Source organism: Orycteropus afer, unplaced genomic scaffold, assembly GCF_000298275.1.
Source record: "Orycteropus afer afer isolate SDZICR_OR568_19922 unplaced genomic scaffold, OryAfe1.0 scaffold00034, whole genome shotgun sequence".
Classification (NCBI taxonomy): Eukaryota; Metazoa; Chordata; class Mammalia; order Tubulidentata; family Orycteropodidae; genus Orycteropus; species Orycteropus afer.
Genome location: NW_006921621.1, coordinates 17,237,742 through 17,261,568, shown reverse-complemented (window position 1 = coordinate 17,261,568; position 23,827 = coordinate 17,237,742). Strand labels below are relative to the sequence as shown.

Below are 23,827 nucleotides of genomic sequence, written 5' to 3'. Positions count from 1 at the left end.
ACAAAGTGGCCCTGGGCTGGGGCGCTGGCAGGGCGCCTGCTGCAGGCACGCATGGTGGGCCCCGCGCCGTGACCCGGGCCGGGCGACAGAGTAGCGCCGACTCGCAGGAGTAAGTTGGTCGGTGGCCGTGCTGGAGGAGGAAAGGGGGGAGGCGCCCGTCTGCGGCTGGATTCCCCACCCCACCCCCAGTTCCCCTTTCTCCCGCTCCCGCTGCTCCGGGTTCGAGGGGGATGATCGGCCCTGCCTGCTGATCCCTCTTTTCCGCAGGTCCCGGGCCGATGTCCCAGGTGAGTGACCAGCGCTCCCTTCACTGCGGCGCGCTCCATGGAGCCCCCAGCGCTGCCCCAGACCCAGGTAGGATCGGGGTTAGAGAGCAAGGTTGGACGAAAGCGAGGTAGGCAGCTGGGGGAGGGGGACAAGTTGTCTCCCTTCTCCCAGAAATATCAGAGCTAACGTGGGGGTGGGGGCGAGGAGTCTGGGTTTGGGGACTCCCTTCTAGAAGTGGAGGGCTGGGGTGGAGGAGGTTGGGCCCCAACAGAGGCGGCGGCTGCGCCAAGTTGGCTCCAACTCCCCCAACCCTCAACATCAGACACACACACACCGTGGTGTCTGTCCGTCTGGGATTTGTGTCCCAACTGCCCAGTGTGTAAATATTTATGGGGGCCTCAGACGGGAGGGGGGGTGTCTTTCCCTCCCTTTCACCAGCCCAACCCAAGCGGAGAGCGCTTCCCGACACTTTTGTCCGCGGTGAGCCAGGGCAGGCAGGCCTGGCCCCACCTCTCCCTCTTGCCCTCTCCTCTTTCTCACCTTCCTGTCTTCCCCGGTCAGATCCTACCATCCCCACACCGCAGGCAGGCAGGCGCGCAAACACACACACACACACACACACACACACACACACACACACACGTCTTCACCTAGTACTCACTAACTCTTGTGAAATGCCCCACATCAGGGGGTCTGCCCTCCACCCTGGGTTCCTACCAGAGCCTCCCAACAAGACTGTGGTCCTCAGTCCATTCCCCTCACTATACACTTTTGTAAACTGAGGCTGATGTGGAAGATAGGTCAGGAAGTCAGGAGCATCTGGAATTTGTTGAGGGAAGGAATGGGGTACAAGAGTTTGAGCCTAGATTGCAGTGACTCTATTCCCACCTCTAGGAGCTTTGGTGGTATAGTAGTTAAAAGACATTTGGATGTTAACCAAAAAGTCAGTGGTTCAAACCCACCAGGTGCTCCAGGGAAGAAAGATGGGGCAGCCTGCTTCCGTAAAGCTTTACAGCCTTGGAAACCCAGTGGAGGTCACTAGGAGTTAGAATTGACTTGATGACAGTGAGTTTTTTTTGTTTTGTTTTGTTTTGTGTTTTTCAGTTCACATCTCTTGTTGTTGTTGTTATATGCCATCGAGTCAGACCCGACTCATAGCGACCCCTCCTTGGGTTTCCGAGGCAGTATTACTACAGAAGTAGATTGCTTCACCTTCCTTCTGAGGAGTGGCTGGTGGGTTTGAACCACCAGCCTTCTGGTTAGCAGTCAAGTACCTTAGGCACTATACTACCAGAGCTCCCATCTCCAGGTCAGTCTAATTCTTTTGCTTTCCTGTCACCCACCACCACTCCATCCTTCCCTCTCCCTCTCTCTCCTCTTTTATTCTCTGAATAATGAAGGTCCTAGCCCTGTACCTTTGACACTAACTCCCTGCATGGCCTTGGACTCTCAGGTCTCAGTCTTCATGTCTGCTATGGCCTTATCTATCTGTTTTGAAAGGCTGGTCTCAGCTCAGCTGGTCTCTGTGTCTACCTGGTGTGGACACTGGCACACTGGCCCCCAGGACAATGGTGGTGGAGGGCTCTCCTGAACTGGAGTGAAGACAAGTTGGAAAGTCTGGCCAAGAGCCAGCGTGTAGTTGAGGCTATGTTCTGCTACGCTTCTTTGCTCACCCTCAATTCCCACCTCTATCTGGGGGCACCCCGGAGCAGGGATTCCTGGGGTATAAGCTTCTCTAAGAATTTGGCTCCTTTAGCTTGGGGAGAAAGCTAGGGCTAAGGGGCTGGAAAGGGTTTTCCTCTGTCTCCTTTTTCACTCTCAGCCTTTCTCCCCCTCCTCTCTTCCCAGCCTCCTGCTTCTCCCTCATCCTCCCATCTTTCCCTGCTCGTTTCCTCCCCTCACCCATTTTCTCTGGTCTTTCTTCCACTCTCCTCCTTCAGCAATCCACTCCCCCTGCTCGATCCATTCTCAGCTCCAGCAGGGAGAGGAGGGGCTAAATGTGCTCAGGGCAGGAGTCAAGGTCCAGGGTGGGCCACCAGGAGGGTTAAGCCCTGCACTGTAATTTGAGGCCCCCCGCCCCTCCGTAAGCCCCCTCCCCAGCCTGGGCCGGGCCAGACAATGCTGCTTTCATAACACAAGAGGCCTTGCTCTGCTGCCACCGCCTTGGGAGAATGAGCCTGCTGCCCAGGAAGCCCAAACCGCAGGAGACCCAGCCAAAACCCCACAGACGCCTGAATCTGAGACCAGAATCCCCCACACTCCCTCCTGAGCGCTGACTGAAGAGCAAGGCCGCAGCGCTGCCCACTGCTGCTGCCCCCGGGGGCCCTGCTGGCAGAACAGTCAGACAGCATGTAGGCCCCTCCCTCAGCTGCCCAAGATGCACATGGGGCACAAGGGGGACTCAGGGAAGCTCTGCCTGAGGCAGGTGGCCAAGCCCCCACACCCTTGGCTCCCCCAGTGGCCTCCTCCTCACCCACCCCTGAGAGCCCCAGGAGCCTGGCTCCGTAACCCACAGCAGATTTCTGCCCAGCACTGGGGCGTCGCATTCCTGCTCTTGGTTCTAAATTGAATTTCCTGGGGAATTAGAGCCTTTAGACCTAAAATAAAACCAACCCGACCCAGCCTAACTGGCTAGCTCAGGCCTTCCCCAGTCCTCAGCCTGGTGGCCTGGGACTCTGACCCATTAACCATGCTTGCATCAAGGGAGTCAATATTCTCCAGCCTTCTTGGGGTTCAGGGCCAGATACGACCCTAATGCTTGACCCTCCCTCTTCTCTCTCCTTCTCTTGACTCGGGGCGTTCCGAATTCCAGAAGTCATCAAGAGACATTTACTGAGGCCCACTGGGGATACAAAGCTGAATACTGACACTGCCTCCCAGCCCAAGGGAGTGAGTTGATGAGGGCTATAGTGTGGTTGAGGAGCCAGGACTTCACTGCCAAGTTATAATGAACAACAGGGGACACTGGGTGCTAAGTTCTCAGCAAATGAGCTTCTTGGAGGAGAGACTGTCAGCTTGGGGGTCAAGGGAGGCTGACAGAAAAAATGAAGTTCGAGTTGGGCCTTGAAGTGGGAGAGAACAGAGGGAAGATCTGGTCAGAAGAATACTACAAACATGAGTAGACTCATCAGAAGGCCTTTGGTGTCCCAGGTCCTTGGAAAGGTCAGTTTGTTTGAACCACAGGATCCTTATAGACTAATTAGATTGAAGATGTAGACTGAGCCCTTGAATGAGAGGCCAGGGAGTGATTGAAATGTGGGGTTCCAGCCACTACTCTCAGACCAGATCAAGTCCTGGCCCTCACTCTCCAGAGATGGTTGGAGCTCCAAGGAGAAAGCCCAGATCCTTCATTGTCCATAAGAACAATAGAGAGAGCTGGACTCGAGGGACTGGGCATTGAAGGTCTGAACATGGGCTTCTTTCCACCTTAGCCCGGGGTCTTGTGAATGGAACACTGTGGGTACTGTCCAGACTTAGAGTGAACCCATTCCACCTGGAAGAGATTACTATATTCCTTCTAGGCCCCTCAACTTGGTGTCAGCAAGTAGCAGGAGCCCACAAATCTATAAGCCTCTTTTTGGGCTTATAGATTTAAACGTGACTCTTCCTTTCCCTTTGGGGCTGTCTTCCCAGAACTTGGAGCATTAACCAGAACCTTAGCTCATGTAGGGATATGAGTTCCATGACAAAGGGGCTGCTACCTTTCTATATTTCCCCCTTTTGGACAAGGACTCTCCAGAGGAGGGGTGCAGGGCTGAGAGCTTCTGCTCAGAGAGGCCACCAGCATGTATGACACTTCTGTGTGAATGAAAAAAAAAACCACCTCTAGTCAGATGGAGCAGGTGTGCAGCTAAGTAAGCAGATGGCACCTACTGGAAGGAAGGAGTCCCTAAGCAGGCACTAAAGACCCACCTGCCTCACCCCATAAGCAGAGTCTTTATCCAGGACGTGAATTGCACATACATACACACACAGGGGCCCTTCATGGTCTTTCCTACTACTCTTTCCCTCCACTCTCCACATTTCTACCCTCTTGAACATCTCTGTAGGAGTTTCTCCTTAGAAAGGTGATCTCCCCACTGTGACTGGGCAGCAATGTCTCTCATTTAAAGAGAACTGGGCTCTTTTGACCTCTTGATGTACGAGCACTTGGGCTCTACTTGCTGCCTGATTTTCTACCCTTGTCTACTCCAAGCCCATGCTATCTTCTGGGCCAGTGTCTCAGGATCTGGGCCTTCTGTGACATTTTTCCCATTTGTATGTAGGTCAGGCCTTCCTATAGTTTCTTATTCCTTACTTTGCTCCCATGTCTCTGGACACGTGACACAATTTCCTCATCTGCCCTTGGAATTGCTACCTCAGCTGCCCCTCTACTGCCCCTCCCAGCTCTAGAAGGTCTGGCCCTCTATGTATTTCAAGCTCAAGATACTGAACTTGGTTCGCTTTCCTCCTGGTTTTCCTCCAAGGGCCAATGGGCACCCTAAAGTGGTAGGCTTCCTGCAGGAGGGGGCTCCTCAGACCTGAGTCTCAGCTCTCTATACGATTCTGTTCCCACCAGATTCAAGGCCTGCAGTCCTATAGGTGATGCTTAGGAGAGGCTGCCCTCGACAGTGAAGACACTTGGGGTGAAAAGGCTGGAATGGGTACTCTATTCTCCCTAAATCCTCTTACTTACCTTCCTCCCTCTTCCACCTTTAGAGACCAAGAGAGCAGAAATCTTGGCTTCCTCCATGACAGGACTGACGGTGTCACCCCTTTGCATCCTGGTGACCTCAGGAGAAAGCCTAGAAAATGACCACAATGCTCGCCATGCTCCAGCTGGTGTTCTAGGCTTGCCTGCCTCAACCCCACCAAAGGCCTGTGGTTTCTCTTATCTGCTCTGTAGCTGTTCACTGCTGTTCACTCTGGGGTCTTGGTTCCTGCTGCTGCTATCCTCAAAATGTCCCTTTCCCCCCTCTTTGCTGATAATTCAAGACTCAGTGTGGGCATTGCCTTCTCGAGGAGGCCCAGTCACCCCCCTGCTTCTCATCTAGGCTGAGTACCCGTCTTCTGTGCTTCCACAATTCTTGTAGATAAACCAGTGATGTGTCCAAGTAGAACAGTGCTGCACAGGACTTTCAGTGGCTGGCTTTTCAGAAGTCAATGCAAAGGCCTTTCTTTCAAGGCACCTCTGGATGAACTTGAACCTCCAAGCTTTCTGTTAGCAGCCAAGCATGTTAACTGTTTGCACCACCCAGAGACTCCAAAACTCTTGCCCCTCAGTCGATGTGATATCCCCACCTCCCTACTCCATCAGAGAACTCCTGAGGGGTGACTGGGCTTTCTCATTTCTTATCCCCAGTGCTTGACATATTGTTAGGTACATTATAGGTACTTAATAAATGTTAAACTAAACAGTGCAAGAAGAAAAAGAAGGTGGGTAAGTGGGTTCACAGATGACCCCCTGCATGCCAGGGCACCATCTGAGCAGTTCATTTACTTCTGGAGACCCTGAGAGATAAGCATTAGACACAAGTCCTGGTAACTTACTTGCCCAAGCTGGTAACTAGTGAATACCAGGCCTTGGATCTTCCAAGTCCTCATTCAGGCTTTCTTTCTTTCTTTCTTTTTTTTTTTTTTTTAGAATAATGTTGGCTGTTTTTTTTTTTTTTTTTTTTTTAATTGTGATTTGGGTGAAAATTTACAGAGTAAATTCACTTTCCAAACAGCAGTTCACATACACTTTGTCTCATGACATTGACCACAATTTACCACAATGCAACATCTCCCCTTATACTTCCTCCCGATAGTTACCTCTTTCCCTGTGTCCATCCCTACATGCATTCCTGCCCCCTGAGCTATCTCCCTGTGTATAAGCAGCCCTTGTTTCTCCCATGATTGTTCTCTCCAAGGAGTGTATCTACCTCAGATAAATGTTCAACTCATATGCCTGTCTATTGTCTGGCTGGAAGCCACAGGCGTGGGTTCAATTCCAGACCTGAAGGGCAGCTAGGGCCCCTAGTCTCAGTGGTTCCACCAGGCTCTATTGGACCAGCAAACCTGGTCCCCCCCCCCTTTTTTCTTTCTCCAAATGATTTTGAGTTTTGTTACACATTGTTCTCCCTCTCTATCCAGGATCTCCTACATAGATCCCCTTCCAAGTGGTTGACAGTAGTAGCCAGGCACCATCTAGTTCTTCTGGTCTCATAGTTGTATAGGCTGCAGATCAGATGATGTACCAGTCGCTAGGACTAATTGTTTCCATGTATTTTTGTCATTCTTCTTTGCTCTGGATGAGGAGAGACCCATCATTGCATCTAGATGGCAGCTTGCAAGCTTTTAAGATCCCAGTCGCTACTCGCCAAAGTAGGAGGTGGAACAATGTTTTGTATAGTATGTTATGCCAATTGAGTTTGATGTCCGCTGCGACTATGGTCCCAAGCCCACAGGTTCAAGTACTTGGTCCCTCTTGGTAGCTGGCTGTGACCAAGCAGTGACTACAACCTTGCCCCTTGTCAGCTCTACTATACACCTGGGAATTCAGATCATACCCATATACTTACAGGACCATTGTCTGCCAACCCTAAACCTGTTCTTGGGTACACTCCCCGCTTCATGGACATACCTAATAGTTCAGCCTGTCCACCCATCTATCCACCAGCATATCTATGTTTGCCTTCACTGACAACGCACTCAGGCCTTTTTCATTACACCACAGGGGGTCATCAGGACTCGAGGGTTAGGGCCTGGGGGTCTGTGGCAAGATGTCTCTGGGGGCCAGAGTGTGGGGCTGGGAAAAACCCCTCCCTTCCTAGAAATCAGGACTAAAGCCTGAGCCTCCCTCTTCATGCAATCTTGTCTTAGCCCCAGGAGTCTTCTTTGGGGCTGGTGTGGACAAGACTCAGGGCTGAGAGAGGCAGTATCTAGCAGAGCACATTCCTTCTTGGGTGTCTCCCCATTGTCTCTCATGGCTATATGCTCAAGAGCTAATTAAAAGGTCAGTGGTTCAAACCCACCAGCCACTCTGCAGGAGAGAAGACCTGGTGATCTGCTCCCTTAATGATTACAGCCTAGGAAACCCTATGAGGCAGTTCTGCTTTGTCTTGTAGGGTTGCTGTGAGTCAGAATCCACTTGACAATACACAATAACAACCTGTAACCTGCATGGTGAAGAGGGAGGGGCTCCATTTTCTGGTCCCTCATGCTACCATTTTGTTGGTTGCCTCCTTTGATACCTCCCTGGACCCCTACCTGGGAGTTTCTCTGCTCTTTCACGTTCCTGAAATTGGACTATAGCACCTCCCAGGGTGGCAGGGTGCTGTCGTAGAAGCTGTGTTGCCCTCTACTGTCCTTTAGCTCCTCCCAAGCTCTTTCCCTCTTTTTTCCACTTTCCCATCGCTAGACCGCCCCTCACTGCACCTGTACTCAATCCATTTCTTCCCAGTGGACCTCCTTCCCTTTGCATTCTGCCTCAGTTGTTTTCACATAAGACAGTCATTTTCCCAGTGACTCCCATGTCCACCCACTCCCTGAGCCCTGTGCCCCCTCTCACCCAAACTTTAGGACCAAACTTGTCTTTGGGGCATGTCCTGACAACAAAGGAGGGAAGGATGGGTCCCTTCCCGTGGAAGTACCTCAAACAGGCCAGAGTCAGCCACCTCCTCCAGAAACTTCCTCTTGCTGATGGGCCTGGCCCACTTCTCCCTCCTTTCCTTCCTTCCCTCCTTTCCCCTCTTCCTCATCTCTCTTGCAGTATCCAGACTGTTTTCTCTCTCTTTCAACTCTCAGGACAAGCCAGGCATTCCCAGATGTACTCACTCCCCCAGGGTCCCACCACCCCATTTCCTTCTACTTTGTCTCTACTTTTGGCCTTCACATCCTGTAGGCCACAATTTGGGCCGGACCAGAGGTCTCTTAATTTGGAGCTCCAGATCCAAAGAGGAGAAGGAGCTGAGGAAACCCACCCCTGTGTTTCCCTGGGGCAGTAGTGGGCACCATGAGGGACTCCCAGCAGGTAACTCTGCTGCTGTCAGGGATCCCAGAAGCCCCAGCCCCTCCCTTTTCCTTGCTTCAGCTCTTGTCTCCAGGCAGGGCCTGTGGTTTTCTCTGGGCAAATGTGAGCGCTCCGGCCTGGGCCTGCTTCCCTCTGCCCCACTCACGTGGGGCCTCTGCTCCCACATTGCCCCTAGCCAGGGGGGACGAGGGTCTTCGGAACAAGAATTTCTCTGAGGGCCAGAGGTCAAAGAGGAATGCTCAGGGCCCATGGAGGAAGCAGAGCCACTGTGTCCTTCCCTCAGGCCAACAGCTCAGAGAAGGACACCATATGTGAGCCCCTCTTTGTTCTCCATGGTTGATTCCATTTCTATTTCCAAGACTCTTCATGTCTCTCTGTATCTCTCTGTCTCTGTGTGTGTCTCCCTCTTGGTCTATGTGTGGGGTGTACAGGTGGGTGTTTGTCTTTTACTCTCTGAGTTTTTCTGCTCTTTCTTTGTCTCCCTTCTCTTTCTCCCCACATTAAATATGTATGGGGCCACCCTCCAGAGGCCCCTGTCATTCTAACTGTGCACACTGGGCAATGAGAGGCTTAGGCTACACCCTATATGCTGTAAGTGAACCTCCTGGGCCCTGGACCCTTGACTCTTGACTTCACCCCACCCTCTTCTAGCCTCATCTTCACAGTGGCTAATGGTGTGGAGTGCATACCTCTTCTGCTCCCTCTCCCACTCCCATCCCCCATAATCTTCTTTCCCTGGGCCCAGGGTGCCCTAGTACTGCCATGGCTACCGCCTTGGGAGTTGTGGGTTTGAAGGTGGCTCCATTTCTGCCTTCCACCCACCCTGGACAGAGGGGCTGAGTTAGTCACTGTAATTACGTGTGGCTGCGGTTCACCTCTTGCCCAGCCCTCTTGGGCTGTCTCCCTGTCTCTTTTCCTGAGTCTTTCTCTTCAGGTTTCCCTCTGCGTCTTTGTCTCACTATCATCCCTTCTCTCTAACTCAATTCCTCATCTGTCTCCCTCTCACTTTCTCGGCATCACTCTCCCTTCTCCATTGCCTCTGCCTCCGACCCTGTCTTTATCTTTCTCTCCATCACTGACTTTCTCTCTATTGCCAAGCCTGCCTCCCTGTCCCTGGCTGTCTGTCACTAGGCTTCTGTGGTTCTCTCCTCAGGCCCAATCTCCTGCACTCTGATGCTCTATCTCTCTTTGCTTCTGCCTTTCACTGTTCTTTGATTTTTTCTTTCTCCCTGTCACTCTCGATGCCTGTCCCTATCTCCCCATCGCTCACTGTCTGTCCCCTTCTGCTCTTTGTTTTTGCCTCCTTTTCCTGCTTCCCTTTCTACTGCACATCTCTAGCCCCTTCTCTCAACACCTCATAGGCACATGCATATATACACACATGTATACATACACACATGTATGCATACACACATGCACAAACACACACATGCACACACATGCATGCACATCTATGCATGCACACACACATACCCCTGCTCATTCACAGGTTGTGGTTTGGAGCTTTCTATTTTGGAGTCTGGCACTGTTGCCAGATAGGATAAAGGCTGGGTAACTGGTGCAAAGAGACTGAGAATGAGGGCTCACTGAGAATTCTGGGCTGTGGGAAGGGCACTGGGGGCTGGGCAAATAAGAGGGCACCAGGAAAGCGTGCTTCAGTCGTTTGCTTTTTCCCTAGCCCAGAGCCTATCCCTCCTACCTGGGTTGGAGGTAGTAACAGGATCTGCTCACCCTGTGGAGGCAGCACCAGAGGAGGGCTCCCTGGAGGAGGAGGCGCCCCCCATGCCCCAAGGCAATGGCCCTGGGGTCCCCCAGGCCCTGGACAGCACTGACCTCGATGTCCCCACGGAAGCTGTGACACGTGAGTCCTAGGGGACTGGGAGTTGAGGTTGCAGCAACATGTAAGGGCTCCTACTAGGGAATCCAATCCAGATGGGGTGGCAGAAATGCAGTGAGTACCTACAGGTGCCTACAGATGTCCAGCGCCTGGGCCAGGACTCAAGGATTGTCATGTGGGCAGCAAAAAGGTATAAAGCATTGTTACTGCCCATTGTGTCCAGCAAAAAGACCGCTACATACAAAATGATTAGTAAGCAGGAAAGTGTGGACAGGCTCCAAACAGTATGGTTCAGCACAAGAAAGCATGAGGCTGTATGGAAAGAGGCTGCCTTCTTTAAGAGGAGGGCTGGGGGCCAGAGCTGGGGTACAGCCTGATGCAGCCCATCCATCAGGGTGTCAAGGCAGAAGGAAGGAGAAAGTCCCCTAGTTGCTCAAGGTGGAAAGGAGCAAAATTCAGCTCCATTGCTAAACCCCACCCTGGGAGGGAGTGAATTCTCTACTCCAACCCTCAAGAGCAGGGGAGGGGTCAGCCAGAATCATCCCACAGTTACTAATGAAGATCCCCCAAAGCTATAGACACATTCTCACTTTTTAACTTTCTCTCGCAGAGTGATCTTACATGCTCTCCAGACCAGCCTATGGTAAGGCAGCAAGATAGTATTGCCAAGCCCATTTTATAGATGAGGTAACTGAGACACAGAATCGCTCACCCCAGTCAAAAACCTGGGAACTTGTATATCCTGGCCTAGTGCTCTTTGCTACGTCTGCCTGCCCAGCTGGCACAGCTGAGCAGGGAGCCGCCTTCAGCCAGGGCATCTGGGGCTAAGTTGGACAACCTGGAAGTCAAGGTTACTAAATCCTGCTAGCGCACTGCCCTCGGCTCCTCCAGACACACCCCCAGCAGAATTGAGAGAAGGAGGTCAGTGCTGTGGCCATGGAGCAGGGGAACTAGATGGGAACTGGACAGACAATCCTGTGTCTATGGCCCTCGGGTGTTTTCTCTGTGACTCAGCCCCCACTCCGGCCCCAATGCCACCCCCATGGCTATGGCCACAGGCAGGCTCTGTGTCTGCCCACACCTCCCAGGGCCCTCGGTTCACCATACACTCCTACCCTCTAGATACTGTGCCCATGTTTAGGCAATTGGGCAGGGGGCACTGAGGCTGCCCAAGGACTTAGCCCAGTCACCCTCCGATGGACCAAGAAGTAGGGGCAAGATGATTCAGGCCTGGCTACTTCCCTTGGCCTTACCCCTGTTTACATAATGCAAACACCAGCCACACCTCAGGACCAGCAGCGTAGGGCCTGCCAGAGAGCCCCATCTCCCATTCTCCCCCTGCTTCCCACCTTGTCTCCTTTCCCTCAATCTGCATCCCCTCCCTCCTCCACTTCCAAGGTGTGGGGTCTTCAGCAAGTTGTAACTTCTTTGGGCCTTAGTTTTCTCATTTGTGAAATGGGGCCAGTAGTAGAGCTATTGTGATGCTTTAAAGAGTTACTACTCTAGGAAGGGAACACTGCAAAAATAAAATAAAGAAAAGAGTTACTACTCTCTATGTAAAGCTCTCAGCTCTGTGCCTGGCATATCATAATTGCTCAAAAAAAAAAAAAGGCTGCTAGTTATAAGAGTAGTTGTTAGTACCAGCCTATCCCCTAGTCTCTTGTTTCCCAATCTCTCTGTCCTCCATCTTTGTCTCCTTGCCCTGTGAGTCCTAGCTCCTAGACTCTAGGCTGGTCCCACCTCTGCTACTTACTAGCTGTGTGACCTTGGGCAAGTTACTGTACCTCTCTGGGACTCGGTTGCCTCATCTGCAAATGAAGATAATGCCCCAGAGAGGATTCCAGGAGAGAATAATGACTATGCCAGGTGTTTAAAACAGAGGCTGGCATGCCCAATCCGTGCCCAGTGCTATGGCTGCTGCCATGATGAGAAGTGCCAGCACCCTCAGCCAATGGAAGCATGGAGGTTACCTCCTCCTCAGCCTCAGGGTATCCCTGACATTTCCCTCCAACCACAATTCAAAGACAGTGGCCAGGACTGGGAAGAGCTGGGAATCTAGACCCCAGCATCTGAGGGAGTGAAGTGCCCCACAAAGTGCCCTTGAGGGTTACTCAGGGCTGGAGGGTTGTGCCGAAGAGGCAGGGGCCCTAAGCAGCTGAGGGGGCCCAAGGTTCTCAGGGCTACTTCTCAGCCACTCCCTTCATAGACGCACACACCTGCCCTCCTCTCTTGAGAACAGAACAGTTGAGCATCCCTGAGTGAGGTGTAGGAGGGAACTAGGTTTTTGCAGGGAGATGTTCAGGATCAGCTTTTCTGCATCCTATTGATAAAGCTGAAGTTTGGCCCCTCAGCCCAGGATAGGGGCCCAGGGCTCCTGGCCTCAGGAGTCTCCCCACCAACTTCCTTCTCTCTTTCTTCTCTCCCTCCTTACCCAGAACCCAAGGGCTCCTCACCAAACTCTTACTGCCAGCTGCCCCCACAGAGGCAGGATGAGGTAGGAGGGAGAGTCTGGAGCCTTAACGCTCAGGAGGAAGGAGCAGGAGATAGAGGGGCTGTTGTGAGGAGCCCCTGGCTTCCAGGGGCAGGGCATTCGTCTCCAAACAGATGTTTCCAATAAATCACCCAGCACACGAAGGGCAAAAACAGCTGGGGGCTTGGCAGAGGCTGAGGTGAAAGTTAACTGCTTCACTGTTGTCCTCCCCCACCCCAACCAAATCCCCAACATACAATGATGGCTGTTGCCAAAATCCCAGGATCCCAAGAGCAGGAGAATTGATTTCATGTGGGGTGAAGAAGCCTCTTGGGTGGAGTCCAGGGTCTGAGCCCCTCCCCTTGCCTTGTATCTCTGTCTTCTCTGGAAAATAAAGCAGAACTGTGTTGTGGAATGAGCACCGGACTTAGAGTCAGGAGCAGACTCAGCTCTGCTGCTGTTGCATGGTGTGCTTCTGGGTAATGCAATTCTGCTCTCCAGCCTCAATTTGCCCACCTGCACACCGTGAGTCTGGTTAGGTGACCTGTAGTATATGTAAGAGTAGAGCAGGGCTCTGGGAAGCTGGGAGGTTCCTAACCTTTCCCTCATCACCTTTTCTTTCATCTCTCCAGGCCAGCCTCAGGGGAACCCCTTGGGCTGCACCCCACTACTGCCGAATGGCTCTGGCCACCCCTCAGAGCTGGGCGATGCCAGGCGGGTGGGGAATGGGGCCCTAGGTGGCCCCAAGGCCCACCGGAAGTTGCAGGCACATCCATCTCTTGCCAGCCAGGGCAGCAAGAAGAGTAAGGGCAGCAGCAAATCTGCCACCTCCCAGATCCCCCTTCAGGCACAGGAAGGTAAGTCTTCTCCATCCTCAAAGCATGATCCACAGTCCAGCAACATCAGCACCACCTGGTTGCTGGTTAGATGTGGGTCCTCTCAGCCCTACTGCAGACCCACTGAACAGTCATCTCTGGGGGTGGGGCCCAGGGACCTGTGCTTTAACAAGGTCCCAGGGTCTGATGCACACTTATGTCTGAGAATCTTGCAAGGTACATCTGTTGGGTAAAGTGAGGCACACTATCAAGGCCAACCCTTCCCCATCCCTACCCTCCCAGAGTTGCTGTAACAAGAAATGGAGCCATCTGGGCTGATCCAACCTACACTACCCCATTTCTGCAGGCAGAAATTTTCCTCCAGGGGCGAACTATCTTTAGTGAGAGCAGAAGAGCACTTAGCTGAATAAAATGATGCCCCATCAGATGCTTAATTGGGGGCAGAGGTGAGGAACTATGTGGTACATAGGCATTGAGGACCCTGATACACTAGCCATTGTTCCTGTAACACAAAGATCCTCTGCAGGAGATAATATATCTATGTATCTATATAAAAGCTCTGGTGGCATAGTGCCTAAGGCATTGGACTGCTAACTAGAAGGCTGGCGGTTCAAACCTACCAGCTACTCCTTGGGAGGAAGACTGGGCAATCTACTTCCATAGAGATACCACCTCGGGAACCCAAGGAGGGGTCACTATGAGTCGTTCCTGTAACACATAAATCCTCTGCAGGACATATATATATTGTATACACACACCATACACATACATATATATACACACCAAAGATTATTACTGGTTACCAGGGGTAGGAGGAAGGGGGAAAGGGGAAGCTTTTGTTTGCAATTGAGTTTATGCTAATGGTGGTGGAATATTTTGGAAAAGGATAGTAATAATGGTGGCACAACATGAAAAATGTCATCAATGTCCCTGAGCTTAAATGTGGAAGTTGTTATGTTGGTGAATGTCTTATTGTGTATGCTTTCACCACAATAAAAGTAAAAAAAAAAAAAAAAGGAAAGAAAACTTCTTCAGGGCCTCTCTGGGCAGCCAGCTTTCCAAGCCCACCAGGCATCAGTTCCACACAGAACAACAGCTGCCTGTAACTCAGTGGCTGCCCAATCTTCAGCCCAGGATTTTTAAATAATTCTTGCCCATGTTGGGAGATCTTGGCCTAATCTACAAACAGGATTCAACATACAGTCATCACATTTGTGCATTATGTGTTCTGAAACCCTCATAGAGCAGGTTCTGCCTAAAAGCCTTATTTTTGAAGGGGTGTGGGTGGTTCATGAGCCCTGAAGACGCAGTGGTTAAAGAGCTTCACTGCTAACTGAACCCACCAGCCATTCTCTGGGAGAAAGATGAGACAGTCTGCTTCAGTAAAGATTTATAGCCTTGGAAAGTCTATGGGACAATTTTGTTCTGTTCTGTAGGGTTGGAATTGACTCAGTGACAATGAGTTTGGTTTTTTTTGTGTTGGTGGTTCAGGACCCCTGGTGGTGTAACAACTAAGTGCTCAGCTGCTAATCAAAAGGTGGTGATTTAAACCCACCCAGTGGCTCTGCAAGGAGTTCTGGTAGCATAGTGCCTAGTGCACTTGACTGCTAACCAAAAGGCCGGCAGTTCAAACCCACCAGCCACTCCTCGGAAGGATGGTTGGGCAATCTACTTCCGTAGTGATACTGCCTCGGAAACCCAAGGAGGGGTCGCTATGAGTCAGGTCCGACTCGACGGCACATAACAACAACAACAACAACAGTGGCTCTGCAGGAGGAAGACCTGCCAATCTGCTTTCATAAAGATTATAGCTAAGAAAACCTTATGGGGCAGTTCTATTCTGTCATTTAGACTCACTATGAGTCGGAATCGATTCGATGTCATCCAACAACAGCATTGTGGGGGGTCAGTGGTAAAATTCTCATCTGCCATGTGAGAGACCTGGGTTTGATTCCCAGCCAGTGCACCTCCTGCACAGCCCCCACCCATCTGTCAGTGGAGGCTTGCATGTTGCTATTATGCTGAACAGGTTTCAGTGGGACTTCCAGACTAAGACGGACCAGGAAGAAAGGCCTGGAGATCTACTTCTGAAAATTACTCAGTGAAATCCCTATGGATCACAGTGGTCTGGTCTGTAACTGAGCATGGGGATGACATAGGACTGGCCAGTGTTCCGTTTGGTTGTACTTGGCATCACCGTGAATTGGGATCAATTCAATGGCAGCCAACAACAATATTCATTTATTTGAAACGTCCTGGATGTCTGCTGTGTGCCGGGCACTGTGCTTTGTGCTGAGTACAGAGAAAATCCCCAGTCCATGCCCTCAAAGCTTTCTTGAGAAAGACACAAAGAGGTTATCACCCTACAGTGTGGTTAGTACAGTGATAACAGTCAAACAGGGGAGATTATACAAGCACAAGAGGACATTCATACCAGTCCAGAAAGGTGGGGAAGGAAGTCTGGGAAGGCCCTCTGGAGGAGGTAACATCTTAGCAAGTCTTAAAGCATGAGTAGGAGGCTCTAGCTAGGAGAGCAGACACACAGAGTTAAGAAATGGCTTCATGTGGCTAAAATATAAGTTCAAGGTGATGAATGATGGGAGGTGAGACTCCAGGAAGGCAGAAGCTCTTGAAGACTTGAGGCTCTGTAAACCCTACTGTGGACCTGGACTTTATCTGGAGGGCAATAGGGAGCTATTGAAGAGTTCCGAACAAAGTCGTGACCTCATCGGATTTACATAAGAGAACTACCCTGATACAGTTTGGGGACAGATTGCATGGTTCCATCTGTGTGAAGCCCTAATGCTTCACAAAGGAATGTGGAAAAAGGACAGTCAGACCTCGTTGGCAGAGTGAGGTTCCCAGACGACAAGCAGCCTTGTGCCGGGAATCCAGCTGGTCAGGGGAACTGGACACCCTCTTCCAAGGCCTACCCCCTCAAAGAATGCCAGCTCAGCATCCCCCAGTGTAGCAGGGGTTCAGAGCATGGGCTTTGGGGCCAGCTAGCCTAGGTTCAAGCCACAGCTCCACCACTCACCACGTGTGTGCCAAAGGGCAAGTTCATGCATTAATTCATTTCATGTTTATTGGGCACATCCTACTGTGTGCCAGGCACTGTACTAGGGACACACACTATATCAGTGAACAAAGACAAAAAGAGACCTGCCATTGTGGATCTTACCGTGTAATAGGAGGAGATGAGGATAAATGTAAGAAAATTGTGTAGTATGATGGAAAGTGATAAGTACCATGGGAAAAAAGGCAACGGAGGGCAGGACAAGAAGAGATGAGGTGGGGCGGACAGGTTGCAACATTAAATAGGGTGGTGATAGAGAGTGACATTTGACCAAAGAAGGAGGAAAGGGGGTGTTTTGGTTACCTCTGTGCTGCTCTAACAGAAAATACCACAAAGGGATAGATTTAACAAACAGCAGGTTATTCTCTTACAGTTTGGAGGCTTTAAGTCTAAGTTCAAAGTGCCAGGCTCTAGGAGCTGGGTGAAAGCTCCTCAACCTTGGGCTTCAATGTCCCAATGTTACCAAACAACATGGCAGGCCACTAATTCAGGTCCAGGAGAAGTCCCAAGATCAGCAGGTCTTGGTAGGCTACTGAACAATGACTTGGCTACACACAGGGTTCAAGCATGCCAAAAAGTTGGAGACTGTCCTCAAAGCTGCCTCTTATATACTGGAAGCAGACCACATCCCTAAACAGCTACTCAGCTGCTCCAGTAGATTCCACCATGGAGCTGATTGCCAGTCTCACCATGGGGAATAACTACATGCAGCTGCCCAGCCACTCAACCAGGCCCAGCCAAGTTGACAACAACCTTAACTATCACAGGGGGTGATCGAAGCTGGTGCCTGGACAAAGAGCATTGGGACCAGAGAGAACAGTGACTGCAGGACTGAGGAGCAGAGAGAGAAGGAAGAGTGGTGGGAGAAGAGGGCAGAGAAGTCATGGGACCAGATCGCATGGGGTTGTGGGGACTTCAGCTTTTTCTGCAGGTGAAGTGGGAGCCACTGGAGGATCCTAAGCAGAGGAGAGTCCAGATCCAACTAAAGTTTTAAAAGGATCCCTCTGGCCACTGTGTGGAAAGTGATGTGGTTGGGGAAGAAGTCAAGAGCGGGATGGGGTGAAGGGGTGAAGTAGTGAAGAGGGGGAGTGAGGAGACCAGTGAGGAAGCTGTTGCGTTTGCCCAAGTGAGACATGACTACAGTGGTAGAATTCTGAGTATGTTTTGAAGTTATTTAACTTCTCTGTGCCTCAGTTAGAAGTAAGTGAGTATGTATGTGTGCATGCATGTTTGTAGGAGCTCTGGTGGCATAGTGTCTAAGGCACTTGACTGCTAACCAGAAGGCTGGCAGTTCAAACCTACCAGCCATTCCTCAGAAGGAAGAGTGGGTAATCTACTTCTGTAGTGATACTGCCTCGGAAACCCAAGGAGGCATCACTATGAGTCAGATCCGACTCAATGGCAATGAAAGAGAGAGAGAGAGATGTATGCTTGTATATATACGGAGCTCTGGTGGCGTAATGGATAAGGCATTTGACTGCTAACCAGAAGGCCAGCAGCTCAACCCCAGCAGCTGCTTTGCAGAAAGAAGACTAGGCGATCTACTTCTGTAAAGATTTACTATCTCGGAAACCCAATGGGAGTTACTATGAGTCAGATTCAACTCAATGGCAGTGAGTTTGGTTTGGTTTATGTATACACACACACATATGCAAACCAGTTGTTGTGGAGTCAACTCCTACTCATGGCGACCCCATGTGAGAGTAGAACTGTGTTCCATAGGGTTTTCAATGACTGATTTTTTTTGGAAGGAGATCACCAGGCTTTTCCTCTGAGGTGCATTTATGTGGACTCAAACCTCCAATCTTTTGGTTACCAGGCAAACACATTAACCATTTGCACTACCCAGCTGTAGAGTGGGGTGATAGCAGCCCAGCCTCATAGAGCTGGAAGTTTAACTGAGTTTAATTCCTGTCCAGAGCTTAGAACAGTGCCTGGAACATGCTGTTACTCAAGAGTATGTATTAAACGGATGCACTAAGAACAGGGTCACAATCCAGACTGGCTTGGGCTGGAAGCTTGCACTCTGCCACTCTTTTGGTTACCTAGTGCTGCTCTGACAGGAGTACACCACAAATGGAAAGGCTTTAACAAACAGGAGTTTATTCTCTTACAGTCTGGAGGCTTTAAGTTCAAGTTCAAAGTGCTGGGCTTTAGGGGCTGGGTGAAAGCCCCTCAACCTTGGGCTTCAGCTCTGCCTCCTGCTCCCAGGCCACTGAAGCTGGAGGCTTTTCTTGGCTCAGACAGCTGCTGGCTGCTGAGGCTGACAAACCCAAGATTGATAAGTAAAATGGCACAGTCCCAATGTTACAAACGTGGCAGGCTGCTGATTCAAGTCCATGAAAAGTTCCAAGATCAGCAGAGCATGGCAAGCTGAACAACGACTGGGCTACATACAGGGTTCAAGCAGGCCATAAGCTAGAGACCATTCCCAAAGCTGCTGCTTATATATGGGAAACAGACCCCCCCATCCCTAAAGCAGCTACTAAGCTGCTTGTGGTAGATCCTACCATGGAGTTGATTGCCGGTCTCATCGTGGGGAATAACTACCACCAGCTGCCCAGCCACTCAACCAGGCCCAGCCAACTTGACAACAACCTTAACTACCACAGCCACTTACAGGGTAGCTGTGCTTAACCCCTCTGTGCCTCAGGGCCATCATCTGTAAAACAAGACTCCAACAGTCCCCGTTTCACAGAGCTACCGGGAGAGTTGCCTGAGCTGACAGTATCCAGAACACTTCACCAGGGGCTGGCACACAGCAAACAAGCCCTCAATACATCTTGGCCCTTACTGCCCTTGCTGGCTCCCAGTGTCCCTGGCCACTCACCCCATTCTCTCCACCCCCAACAGACTGCTGCGTCCACTGCATCCTGTCCTGCCTGTTCTGCGAGTTCCTGACTCTGTGCAACATTGTCCTGGACTGCGCCACATGTGGCTCCTGCAGCTCCGAGGACTCGTGCCTCTGCTGCTGCTGCTGCGGCTCTGGGGAGTGTGCCGACTGCGACCTGCCCTGCGACCTGGACTGCGGCATCCTGGACGCCTGCTGCGAGTCTGCCGACTGCCTGGAAATCTGCATGGAGTGCTGCGGGCTCTGCTTCTCCTCCTGAGCCACCAACGGGGCAGCCCTAGCCCACACCCCAGCAGAGCCTCCTGGGTGGGACAGCCCCGGGCTGTCACTCAAAGCTTGACAAGACCCCTCCCCCTGGTTCTCTCCCACTCTCACCCAGTGCCCTCTCGGAACCCCGAACCCAGTGAGAAGCGAGGTGCTCAGAGGGCCCACCTCAAGGCATAGGATTTGGGCCCACTGCTTATCAGAGCCAGATGAGGCCCTGAGGGCCTGCTGGGCTCGGACATCCAGGGGCAGGGGCAGGGGCAGGGGCAGGGGCAGGCTGCAGAACACTGTGAAAGTTAGGGGCGGGGAGACACTGGCAGGGCAGGGTGGGCTGGGGCTGAGTGCTTCTCTACCTCCCCCGGCTCCTGGTTCTCTTCCCTGCCACCCCAGACCTAGAGGACAGCAAAATGTGAAAAGACACCAGTCTGCCCCCAGCCAGGCTCCCCCTTATCTCCTTCCTGGGCTCTGGTGGGGGCCTAACCCACACACTGACCCACTGACCTGACCAGGCAGGGCTGGATGGGCCTGGGAGTGGGGTGGGAGGGGAGACAGTATGGGAAAGACTGGAAGGGGAGAGGGAGGGAATGGAGGGAGGGTCTGTTCTATTTGTTTCTGTAAATAAAGAGTTTTCCATCTGATTTCCATGAGTAATTTCCATGACTACAACTTCCAGAAGAGCCCCCTAAGAAGCACCTAGATAGATAAGGCTTCTCTGATTTCTGTGGTCCCTTCCTCTTCTGCTTTTTTTGCCTCAGAAAGTTGCCCTCCCCTTCATGGTCCCCTCCCTCATTCAGGTTCTCCCCTAAAGAAGTGAGAAGTCATACAGGCTCGCCATCATTATCCTGTCTTCCCACCAGAGGGAAGGGGAAGACCAGAGAGGCAAGAGTTAACCCTTGGCATCACATTAATTAACAACAGATGTCTTCGGGTTTTGATTAATTAATCTCTTGCTGACTCCAGCTTCTTGAAGCCCTTCCCCATGAAGTCGCTCCAAGGCATAGGTTGCCGCCCATGTCAACAGCAGAGCATTGCCTGGGGTGGGGGTCGGGGTAGCCCCAGGTTTGGGACAGTCTGGGCTTGCACCCAGGCTTCACAGGGAACAGAGCTATGGACTGAGTGGGGATCATATATCTATCAACCCCCAGTTTGCTGGGAGGCCCTGAAGAAGAAGGAAAATGGGTCAAGACTGGTAGGAGCCCCAGAAACCATCCATCTGTCCAGTGCCATTGGTGGTGCAGGGGATAGGGGCCTGGCTAGCGTTGGCTGGTCTGAGTTAGCTGAGCTCCCCTGGGGCAGAGTAGACTCAGACAGTAAGGAGGAATAGTGGACTGAGGGGCCAGGAGAGGTCTAGCGTGTGTGAGAGGCTGATACCTGGTTAGAAGAATATGACTAAAGAAGGCCTTGAAAAGCAGAGACCTGGAGGGAAACTGGTGGACATTGCTTCCAGAAGCAGTTTGAAGGAATTCTGGAAGGAAGGAGGGGGAGTAAAACATGAAATCCAAACTCAAGGAATGTCATCTGAGTGAGCAGCACAGAAGGCTTGGGAGTGGGTTTCAGGTGTGGCAGGAGGAGGTGGGATCAGGCAGTGAGAGGGACTCACCCCCACCCCACCACATACACATACATAGGCCTCACTGTGCTGACTTCAAGGTTTTCTGACCTAAGACCACACAGGAAACTCAAGGAGCACAGAGGAAGTGGTCTGCCAAGGTCACACATTAAAATCAAAGCCAGGAGAGAAGCCTTATCTCGGTCCCCTCAAAACCAAAAACCAAACCTGTTGCCATAGAGTTGATTACAACTCTATGTGCTATAGATTAGAACTGCTCCTCACCTAACACTCATCCCCTACCTGTGCTCACTTATTTTTCGGTTTGTGTTTATTTGGTGCTGTGATGGATCACTTTTATTTGGCATCTCTAGCCATGGTCTTATAATTCCCTTCAAATGATTGGGTGGGACTCTGCAAATAAGGTGCTTGTGGCCCACCAAGGGGATCGAACAGCTTGCTAATAACACGTGGCACCCTTGTGAGGGTGTTGTTGTTGTTATGTGCAGTTGAGTCAGACTCGACTCATAGCGACCCCTCCTTGGGTTTCCGAGGCAGTATCACTACGGAAGTAGATTGCCCCATCTTCCTTCTGAGGAGTGGCTAATGGGTTCGAACCGCCAGCCTTCTGGTTAGCAGTCAAGTGCCTTAGCCACTACGCTACCAGAGCTCCCCCTTGTGGGGGTAGGACCATACAAATAACATGCATGGAAACCCCTGTGGAGGTGGGACCATGCAAATAAGGTATATGGAACCCTGACAAAGGGATTGGTCATTTTTGCCATCCTGCTAAGCTTAAAATGAGCCATCCCAGAGGCATAAAGGGAGGCTCTCACTACTACCAAGAAAGAAGAGCCAGGAGTGGAATGCATCCTTTGGACCTGGGGTCCCTGTGCTGAGAACCTCCTAGACCCAGGAGTCAGGTCTAATACTGGAAATAGTGCAAAACAGTGACAAGCAGCAGCAAGCTTAGTGGAGAATTGGCAGCAGCAGAACCAGAAGATGCTGGCAGGAGATGGGAAAGTGGCTTCCCAGCCCAAGGGGCTGATAGGCTCAGGGAGAGACCTGCTTGTGGGCATGGCGGAGAAGCCATCTGGACCAAAGAACTGTATCCTGAGTTATTCCTGATCCTAAATGATAACTTGTTACTTCCCTAATAAACCACATAACTGTGAGTATGATCTGTGAATTCTATGTGGCCATTACAACAAACTATCGAACCCAGCAGAGAAGCAGAGAGTGCCATGAGAGATTTGTAAAAAGATTGGAGAGAGGAGGTACGTCTGATCACCATTTCACAGTAATCAGCCTTTGGCTGTTGATGCTGATAATGATTCTCATCCTGCCTTGTGAAGTTAGATGAGGAGGTCAGACATTGCCCCCATGCACCATTTTTTTTTTCAATTTTTATTGTGATTTGGGTGAAAGTTTACAGAGCAAATTCACTTTCCATACATCAGTTCACATACATTTTGTTTCATGACATTGACCACAATTTACCACAATGCAACAGCTCCCCTCCCACTTCCTTCCTATAGTTACTTCTTCCCTATGTCCTTCTCTCCTTGCACTCCTGCCCCCTGAGCTATGTCCCTGTGCATACACAGCTCTTCTATTCTCCCATGATTGTTCTCTCCAAGGAGTGTATCTGTTGTTGTTGTTATGTGCCGTCGAGTCAAACCCGACTCTTGGCAACCCCTCCTTGGGTTTCCGAGGCAGTATCACTACGGAAGTAGGATTGCCCAACCTTCCTTCCGAGGAGTGGCTGGTGGGTTTGAACCACCAGCCGTCTGGTTAGCAGGCAAGTGTCTTAGCTGCCAAAACCCGGGATCGAACCAGGGACCTTTAGATCTTCAGTCTAACGCTCTCCCAACTGAGCTATTTCAGCTGCTCAGGCGTGTATCTAGCTAGTGTAAATGTTCACCTCATATGCCTGTTTTTGTTTGGCTGGAAGCCACTGGTGCCTATGCACCTTTTGTGTGTGTGTGTGTGTGTGTGATTTGGGTGAAAATTTACAGAGAAAATTCACTTTCCAAACAGCAGTTTGTATACACTTTGTCTCATGACATTGACTACAATTTACCCCAATGCAACATCTCCCCTCCCACTTCCTCCCTCTTCCCTGTGTCCATCCCTCCATGACTCCTGCCCCCTGAGCCATCACCCTGTGCATAAACAGCCCTTCTTTCTCCCATGATTGTTCTCTCCAAGGAGTGTATCTACCTCAGGTAAATGTTCAACTCATATGCCTGTCTTTTGTTTGGCTGGAAGCTGCAGGTGTGGGTTCAATTCCAGACCTGAAGGGCAGCTAGAGGCCATAGTCTCAGTGGTTCCACCAAGCTGGATCAGACCAGCAAACCTGGTCCCCACCTTTATTTTTCCCCAAAATGATTTTGAGTTTTGTTCCATATTGTCCTCCCTCTCTTTCCGGGATCTCCTACATAGATCTCCCTCTGAGTGGTTGACAGTGGTAGCTGGGCACCATCTAGTTCTTCTGGTTTCATAGTCGTATAGGCTGTGGATCACATGGTGTACCAGTCACTAGGATTAATTGTTTCCATGAATCTGTTTTTCTTCATTCTTCTTTGCTCTGGATGAGGAGAGACCCATCGTTGTATCTAGATGGCTGCTTGCAAACTTTTAAGATCCCAGTCGCTACTCACCAAAGTAGGAGGTGGAACAAT

The 23,827-nt window shown here is 51.1% G+C and overlaps 1 protein-coding gene and 1 non-coding gene across 2 annotated transcripts; one reads left to right on the top strand and one right to left on the bottom strand.

The window, feature by feature from the left end:
- Positions 1–278: 278 nt before the first annotated feature.
- Positions 279–19,589, top strand: MDFI (MyoD family inhibitor). The gene is made up of 4 exons (XM_007936266.1): positions 279–354; positions 9,939–10,121; positions 13,200–13,424; positions 19,333–19,589. The coding sequence occupies exons 1-4, from the start codon at positions 279–281 to the stop codon at positions 19,587–19,589; spliced, it is 741 nt and encodes a 246-aa protein (XP_007934457.1).
- A 3,369-nt stretch (positions 19,590–22,958) lies between these two features.
- On the bottom strand, positions 22,959–23,031 carry TRNAF-GAA. Its single transcript has one exon. It is a non-coding gene; the product is annotated as a tRNA-Phe (tRNA).
- Positions 23,032–23,827: the final 796 nt, after the last annotated feature.